General features: G+C 38.9%; 1 protein-coding gene across 1 annotated transcript in view; it reads right to left on the reverse strand.

Moving 5' to 3' along the window:
* ACE2 (angiotensin I converting enzyme 2) overlaps positions 1-9556 on the reverse strand; it is a 64973-nt gene that overhangs the window by 31807 nt on the left and 23610 nt on the right. Inside the window, exons 6-9 of the mRNA XM_027835355.1 lie at positions 6722-6834; positions 5704-5809; positions 1983-2080; positions 558-727 (exon numbers count right to left, since the gene is read on the reverse strand). Of these exons, the coding sequence (XP_027691156.1) occupies positions 558-727; positions 1983-2080; positions 5704-5809; positions 6722-6834 (487 nt within the window). The remainder of the gene's footprint in view (positions 1-557; positions 728-1982; positions 2081-5703; positions 5810-6721; positions 6835-9556) is intronic.

Below are 9556 nucleotides of genomic sequence, written 5' to 3' on the forward strand. Positions count from 1 at the left end.
AATGACAAAGCTTAGAACCAAAGAAAAGATTAAAAAAACACTCCCTTCACTGAAGGAATACTGGACTATGGTGTGGAACACCAAATATATTGTCATACTCAGCTGCTGTTTCAGTTAGTTCTACAGGAGTATTTTTTCTTTTTTTTCTCTTTCTTTTTTTATTTATAAGGGATGGGTTTCTGTTTAGGAGAATGGGGGATAGGTTTATAAATGAAGATGATTTGAAAATGAAAAACAAAATGAAGATTATTTGAAAACAAACGATACAAATGCAAATTAAAACTAGTTACACTCTTGATCACAATGCAGTTGCTTGGACCTTGGACTTCATGAATGATATTTTTTAAAGAAGCCTGACAATAGCCTTTCAAGATCAGCAAGCCTACAAAAATGCTATCAGGACCACAAAACAGACAGTGATCTCATACCCACTTACTTCCTCTGCCTCCAAACAATGCTACATCTTTCCACCAGTCTCTTGGACCACTGGGCTGACAGAACTAGGTTCATTCTCCCAACTAAACTCTCTGAGAAACATGAGCATCAGATACCAATACCTGAAATCCCCTTTTCCCAGATCCCAGGCTGTAGGGTGGCAAACCACTTTTCTGCCATCATTAGGCTCTGTGAGCATTGAGTTTTTCCAGAAACCCTCCGTCATATTATAGAGACCAACAGATACAAAAAAATTCTCAGCTTCCTCAAATATCCTTTGTGCATTCCAATTCTGAAAGATTTGAGAACATCAAGTTAGTATGTAGAGAGTGTTTTAGGGAAGGTTCATAAAGCCATTTGTGGTTTAAAAAGGGGATATGATGGTGCTTGGGGTTCTGCCACATCCCATGGCCTGATAGGAAGCTGAATACAACCCAGTGACGTGTGGGATAGCCTAGACATTGGAACTTCAGAGAGGGATTGGAATGGGGAAACTACCGCTGGGGTTTGCCAACTATGGACTTTGCCTACTGTAAAGTCATCATCTAATTCTAAAATCCAATTGGATTGTTCTGAAGAAACATCCAAGAGTAACTTTTAATCACAGAGAAAAGTTACATTCTCATGGTTTTTTTTCCCATTTGTCCTTTCTCTGGGTGAGGATTCTGCTAAGTAGATAACAGCAAAGAGGCACCATGGCACAATAGATAGAGAGCTGACCTTACAGCCACTAAGATCAAGCCCTACCTCTGATACATATTGGCAGAGTGACCTTGGTCAAATCATTAACCTGTCAGTGCTCCTGGAAACCCTCTGAGACTACATACAAGATGCAGAAGTGCTGACCTCAATTAATACAGGGAGATTTCTTTTATCTGGGATTTCCCAGTATGAATGAAATCACAGATTAAGTCACTATTCTTGAATAATGACAGGACCAAAAGATGATAACATCTCACAGGACTTCTGGTCTGATTTTCCCTTTGGATGGACCCACACCACCTTGGCTATTGTTGCTGGTTCTAGAATCAACCCAGGATGAATGATTGTGTGGATACCAAATCAGAACTCACTAACGGAAGGGAGCTGTTCACTCCAAGGACAAGTTTCCTGGCTTTAATTTCATACAAATTAAATATTAGTAAGTATCTAAAGCTGTCCAAGTGGTATTCTTGTATTCTGCTCTACTAATGACTGTTAGACAATTATTAACGATCTCATAATATTGATGTCAAACAATCAATCAAAATGATCTCTGTCTTTGGAAAATACAGGGAAATCTGAAATTGAACATCATGAAGCAAGAATCAATGCTACACCTATTTTTCAAGGAACTCAAGGCCAATGATTCTGAGAGTCAAAATATCAATACTATCTAATTTTCCAAAGGAAAAATGCCACATTGGGAAAACTTTAAATTAGTCTAGAAATGTTTATACATTTTTACACAGCTTTGCATATCAATGACTAGAACAGGATAGGCAGGAGAGCATTAAAAAATAAGATGAAGATAAAATTCAAATTTACAAAAACTGGGTTGAAGCTACCTGGTCCTTCATGGCCTGAGTCACATCAATGTTTGGTTTTCCTGAATAGGGCACTGTCAGTGAATATAGATTTGTCCAAAATCTGCCCCACATGTCACCTGTAATAAAGAAAAGCCCAGCAAAGTACATAAGAAAGGCAACAGAAAAATAATCACAGTCTCTAAGTAATGCCTGAAGAAGGTTCATGACACTCCAGGCCTTACTTAGGACTTTTAAAAATTATGCTTTCTTACTTGCCCACTCACCTCCCAAGTTCTCAACTTAATTACCCCTTCTTCTCCCTTTCCTTATGTTTTCTTCTACCATCCATAAAACCATCAAAGCAGGTAAAATAAAGTTTAAAAACATCAAAATTATATGGAAATGTTGGAATGAATCTGTTCGGAGGCTTCCAATTAACTATTAGGCCCATCTCAGCCCAACGGAGTTTATGTTGTGGGGAGAAAGAATTTCTACTCAGAGCTTCTCCTCTTTATATTCCACTATCCCTTGGTCCAACAACACCCATTAAATAAAGTCCTTCTGAGGAGGACTATTTCTTTTTTACTTTCTATGCACAGTGCTTTGTACATAGTAGGTAATAGTACACAGCTTGGTGATGTTTATTGTCCAGTTCAGCTAAATCCTGAAAGGCTCATGACGAGGTTAACTTCAAGATAATGATTTTTTAAGCCAAAGCAAAGTTGAATGGCCACCTCCTTTGTCACAGAGAGGATGTAATCAGCATCAACAGACGGAGTACTTATGTCTACAAATTGCAGATTGACGTACTAAACGACTATTGGTTGATAATTATTAATGATAATAAATAATGGAACCCACATTTCCAGCCAAGCTTGAAGATTTTTGCATTAGATTCTCCTAACTGGAAGAGAGAATGCTGACATGAGGGATAGAGTTGGCAAGAGCGCTTTGAAGATAAGAAGCATTCTTCATTGCTTCTTCAAGAGAGATATACATGGCTTCAGATAGATTCTTTTTAGTAGGAAAAAAGAGACTCTTTTGTTGGTGTGTAGGGAGAGACAGCACCTCAACATGTCTCTGATGTCTAGCATGCATCTCTAGATATGTCAGGGGAATTTCCTATAGGGTGAAAATGGGGTCTCTCACTTGATTGAGCTCACTCCTCGAGGAGACGTTTGTTAACTATGTGTATTTCCTATTATATTCTAGTCTGGGTAACTCCAATTTCTGTTCATATTTGCTTAGATAAATGGATTTATTCACTGTTCACTATTTGAACCCAGGTCTTCCTGGTTTTAAAGCCAACTGTCTACATCTTACAAAACTCTCTGAGTAGTGGTGGTGAAAACCAGATTAAAATGTAATTGGAAAGTGTTTAACAAAATAAATAAAAATACAACACGACATGGATAATGCTAATTTGTAGTTTTCTAAGTCAAAATGTGGCCCACAGGAATCCCTTTCTGATTTTAAAACCACTGCACTATACCATGCTTAGATAATAGTGTAGTTACTATCATCACCATTTTAGATATGAAGAGATGCTTGCAAGGTGAAGTACATTGTCTATAGTTACAATGTTAGTAACTATCAGAGCCAGAATTTGACCTTATACCTCCTAACTCTATATCCAAAGCTATTTTCACTATTCCATAATGCATTACTCTTATCTAAAGTTGTAAACAAAAAGAGGGAAGGGCCAATTCCCTCCCAGCAGAGCACAGGATTACCTGAGCAAGGAGATGCTCTTGCTCTCCTTGGTCTGCCTACCTCTGCACACTCCATTCTCCCAACTTCTCCCATGCCTGAAACTGATGACATGAAGGAGGTCCACAGTATAGTATACAGTGAATTCTGGGTCATAGTTTTATCTCTCCTTTGAGCTTACGTGCAACACAGGTGGTCTATGGTTATTCATGCTTTAGGAACTGCTGGTGAATCACATTCCCTACTCAAGACAGGGCTAATAACTAGCAGATAATACTGACAGCCTTAGATATTTTAAATAATTCACACCTAAGTGCTTAAAATGAAGCAGAAAAAGTAGCTTCTGCACAAATAAAAAGCATTCCCTGGAGGGGGGCATCCATTCTTCATGTTGGAAGCTACAGGATTCTGGTAACCTCACATAAACTCAAGTTTGGCGATGAAGATTCTCATGAAACTAACATTAACAAGAGACTATAACAGGTAATATCATATTTGTAGGGGGAATAAGTTTAATTAGAGGATAGCTCTCAATCTGGATGCAACTCCATCCAGACAATGAGAACTTTGGATGATTCTGATCTATTCTTCTCTTGCAAGAAGAGAAAGTTCTTATGGTTATTTATTTATTTATTCATTTATTTATTTGTTTGTCTGTTTGTTTGTTTATTTATTGCGGGGAGTGCTCTTGCTTTGCAGCTGCACATCTTGCTGGGAATCTCACTTTAACCACTGGTAGAGTTCAGTAAGTGGCAGCTAGGTGGCACAGTGGATAGAGTGCCAGGCCTGGAGTCAGTAGGACTCATCTTCCTGAGTTCAAATCTGTCCTCTGACATTTACTAGCTGTGTGACCCTGGGCAAGTCACTTAACCCTTTTAACTTCAGTTTCCTCATCTATAAAATGAATTGGAGAAGGAAATGGCAAATCATGCCAGTATCTCTGCCAAGAAAATCCCAAATGGGTCACTGTGAGTTGCACATGACTGAAAAAAGACTGAAAAACAGGAATTCAATAAACTGACAGAAGAGGGCAGCAGAGAACACGTGACTTGTGAAGGGAGCCTCCTGCCACTCCCCAAGCAGAGGAATCCTGATACCTGGGACTTCTTTAAAAGGGCATAGAGACATTCAGAATCTTTGGAGCAAGGGCTGCCTAGTCAAGACTTCTAGGTTTTGTATCTTTTACTCATTCAATAAAACTTTCTCCTCCAATATAAAAAACGCTTTGTTTTGCAATACTGTAAACTAAGTACTTGAGGGATGCAGTGGTTTTTGTTTTGTTTTGTTTTGTTTTGTTTTTGAAGTTTACTAGGTGACGAAATGGGCACCAAAAGAAGTGGGAAAAATCTCTGGGTTGGCTACCCCAACTGAATATAAGGTCCTCGAGGATAACAGTCTGTTTCATTTTGGTATCTCTAGTTCCTGACCCAGCATATGCCTGGCACAGTGCCTGGCATACCGTACGGACTTAATAAATGCTTGCAGATTGACTCATTGATGAGAAACTTTGACCCAAGGGCTCCAGACACAGGACAGAACTATTTCTATTGGATCCTCTGAGAAAGGGGCAGTTTGTGGGGGATGTCGTTTGAACTGTGGCTTCCTTCTGGTACAAAATCCCCTTTGGTCGTGGAATTCATCAAAGATTTTTTACCTTAGATTTATAACTAGCAACTTTGTGATGTGTCTGAGGCAAACTTCATAAAACTCAACTTGGGGACAAACCTGCAGAATAAGAGCCTTCAAATAAACTTTTAAGAATAAATTAAATGGGAAGATGAGTTTAATTTGGGAGAACAGGGGTTAGATCAGATCCTGGGAAACAGGGATGCTGCTCTGGGGGAATGGCTTCCTATTTTGATTAATCATGCCTACTAACTAGATGCTGGTTCAATTATGTCTAGATGCTAGAGGCTTGGGAAATGCAATCAGCCCCTATAAATTTCAACTCCCTCATTAAGACTCTGTCTGTCCCTGTGCCCAAAAGCAATAAACACCACATGACTGATTTAAATAAATAGTAAAAACATGGTAGACTGCCTTTTATTACCAAGCAAATGAGCAGGAAGACCCCCAGTTTCACTGATTAGAGGGCCATAGGTGGCCATCATCCTTCTCCTCACATAGGCATGCAGATGTTCATACAGTGGTTTTATCTGGAAAAAAAATCAACAAAATATGAAGGATACCAAAGTAAATAGCAGCTCATCCTCTCCTCCCATGTCTCTGACTCCAGAAACTGGAGCTTTGTTGTACACTACTAGTGTATAAGGAAAATTCTTCTCCCACTCTGAGAAATCTGAAGAAACCAAAGGTATATCTTCTATTCGTTTTTTATAGCAATTCATTCCACCCCAAGCTTAGATTTATGGATTTATACCCAGAACTCTTCTGAAGGAATACATCATTATTAGGACGTTGCCTGATTTTATTTTTGACAACCCAGCCTGACCTGGGTAAACCTTAAGCAAGTCAATGAACACTTCTGGGGCTCCATTTTCTCATCTTTAAGAAGAGGGGATTGGATAAGACAATGTGAGCTGCCTGGAGGGGGATGTTTGGAGGGAAAGTCTAGGAGTCAGTGTGTAAGGAAAGGAAGCTGTTGCAAATTGTCCATAGGGACTCCCTTGAACCCTTCTTCAGGCCAAAAATAAAAATGAATGAAGAAGAAAAAGAGTAAGGGTTGGAGGTGGGAAGGAAATACCATTGGAAGAAAAGGCCAAGGGACTGTTTCAATAACTTTCTTATTCCCATTTTTCAGTCACTGTTTAAGAGCAGAAGAGAAATAAGGAACAGTGAGTAATGGTAGGCACTTCCATACCTTTTCCTCACCTGCAGAAGTTGACAAACTGAATTAGACTAGATAACCTCAGACTCTTCCAGTGATAAAATTCTATAAGCTTATGAATTGAGGACGCCTAGAAAGAATTGGGAAGGATGGAAAGAAAAAAGAATTCCACAGGATGTTATTTCTCTGTTCTAATTACTCATCCACCATCAGCCTGTGTATGTGGTCCCAATTTGCAGGGCAGCTGCGAATTAAGTGACATCCTTGAACTGTTTTCTACCTGGAGAAAGATTTGTTCCACATCTTCAATCAGCTGAGAACGACTATAGTGAGATTCACTTGATCCTTCAATTTCATAATCTGCTCTCCAGTAATCCCCATAGTCTTCATAGTCTTTAAAAAAAATTAATTCAAAAAAACTTGAATATAAACCATGTACAAATTGAAAGGAAGAAGAATATGGTATTTAGAAGACAAAACTTGGAATAAATAAGACTTTGGTTTAAATGTTACTTCTCACACATACTAATAGCGTGACCATGGGCAAATCATAATCTTTCAGTGGCCCAGGCAACTCTCCATGACTATAATTTGCATCAGTGAATAGAGTTTCCACAATGAGAGTTCACTCCAATGATGAAGTCATAGGTCATAAAATAATTGTGCCTGGTACTGTGCTAGGCACTAAGGATCAAAGATGAAATATGACTCAGTACCTGGTTTTAGGAAACACACAATTAAATAGAAGGGAATCAGATATTAATAAGTATGGTCAAGACAGAATGTATTAAGCACAAAGGAAGGATGATAACAGAAGGTTTAGCTGGGGTATCAGAGGCATCAGGGAGGTAGTAAAGTTGAAGGAAGAGGATTTGGTGTTGAGGCAGAGACCTTGAGTGAACAGAAAAGTAGGAGAGGGGATGATGAAATCAGAGGCCACTTAGAAGTCCAGTTTGTCATGTAGAATACAGGTAGGGAACTAGTAAAAAGGCTGAAACCAGAATATGGAAAGCCTAAAATGCTGTGTTAACTAGTTTGTATTTAATCATACAGGAAATAAAAGAGGCTAATAAAGGTTTTTTAGCAGGGCAGCAATATGATCAGGCACATTCATAAGGAAGATCATCTTGGCAAACTGTGAAAGATTAATTATAAAAAGGCTAGACTAGAGGCAGAGATATCAGTTAAAAGGCTATTATAATAGCTCTGATGAGGGATAATGAGGCCCTGAATTAAGATGGTGGCAGCATTTGTGCAGGAGAGGCGAAATGTTATAGAGGTAGATTCAACTGGACCTGGCAAGAAAGGAAGAGGGAAGAGTCAAAGATGGGTAAATTTAGATCCTGAATACAGAAAGGATGATGGTGGTGGTGATGTAGATGATGATAACCACAACATTTATATAGAACTTTAAGGCTTGCAAAAGGCTTTATAATATTATCCCATGATAGCCTCACAACAGCCATGGGAGGTAGGCGATATGATCATTTCCCATTTTATAAATGAGGAAACTGAGACAAACAGAGGTTAAATGAATTGCCCAGGATCATATAGCTAATAAATGTCTGAGGTAGAATTTTAACTCTGGTCTTCTTGATTTCATGTGCAGCACTCTACCCACTGATACACCTTACTTACCTTTAGATGATAATGTTAAGACAAATAGTGATGTTTGAGGGAGAGCTAGGATCTGGGAAAGATGATGAGTTTATTTACAGCTGTGTGGAGTATATCAGTGATATATGGAGGTAAAGATATTCAGTAACCATGGGAAAAGCAGGACTGAAACTGAGGGTGAAGATTAAGGTTCACTATATAAATCAGTAAATAACTAGAATACAGATGAAAAATAAAGCATTGGGAGTAAAAGAATGCAAGGAAGGCAGGTAGGTGGTGCAGTGGATAGAGCACTGGCCTTGAATTCAGAAGATCTGAGTTCAAATCTGGCCTCAGACACATAACACTTACTAGCTATGTGACCCTGGGCAAGTCACTTAACCCCATTGCCTCACTAAAAAAAAAAGGAAAAAAGAATGCAAGGAAAGAATATAAAGGAAGAGGACTAAAGACAGAACCAAGGGAGACTTCTACACTTAGGAGCAAAAGACTGCTAAAGCAGGAAAGGTTGTAAAGAGAAGACACAAATATGCCAAAGAAGAAGAGGAATTTTTTTTAAACAATGCAAATACATAAGATTTGTGCATAATTTTTAAAATTGTTGCTTAGTTGTTTTCAGTTGTGCCTAACTCTGTGACTCCATTCAGGGTTTTGGGGCAAAGATACTGAAGTGGTCTGCTATTTCCTTCTCCAGCTCATTTTACAGATGAGGAAACTGAGGCAAACAGCATTAAGTGACTCGCCCAGGGTCACAATGCTAGTAAGTGTCTGAGGCTCGTTTTTGAACTCAGGTCCTCCTGACTCCACAGCTACTACTCCATCTATTGCAATACCTAGCTGTCCCAATTAAAACAAAACAAAAGTTTAAAAACAACCCCATACAAAACACTTTTCTGAAGTTTCTACCAGTCTTAACCACATTTGCCAGTGTCAGAGAGATGAACCGCAGAGGGCAACTTCTAATATGAGACAGGCCTGGAGTCGTGTTCTTCATCAGATATTTTAGGGATCATGCTCACTCAGAAAAGTCTAGACTGGTATGTGGCAAGAGAGCTATTATTTAGGTGTTCAAGAATATTTTATAGGGTTTGTGGGCTTTACAGGGAAGTAAAGACCAAGGGAAGGTAGATATAGTGGTGGCAGAACATATGAAGAAAATGATGACCAATTAATTTCCCCATCTCTATCATGGGTTAAAGAAGGGGCTAGAGTTCTAGGACTGGAGTCAGAAAGACCTGAGTTTAAGACCTGATACTAAGATACTTACTATCTGTATCACCTTGGGCAAGTCACTTAACCTTTGTCTGCCTCAGTTTCCTCAACTGTAAAATGGTGATGATAATAATAGCACCTCCCTCTCAAGGTTATTGTAAGGATTAAATGAGATAATACTTGTAACGCTTTTAGCACAGCACCTAGCACACATTAGGCACTTACTAAATGCCTATTTCCTTCCTTCCTTCCTTCCTTCCTTCCTTCCTTCCTTCCTTCCTTCCTT

This window comes from Vombatus ursinus, unplaced genomic scaffold (assembly GCF_900497805.2).
Source record: "Vombatus ursinus unplaced genomic scaffold, bare-nosed wombat genome assembly UNPS02014814.1, whole genome shotgun sequence".
NCBI classification, from domain to species: Eukaryota; Metazoa; Chordata; class Mammalia; order Diprotodontia; family Vombatidae; genus Vombatus; species Vombatus ursinus.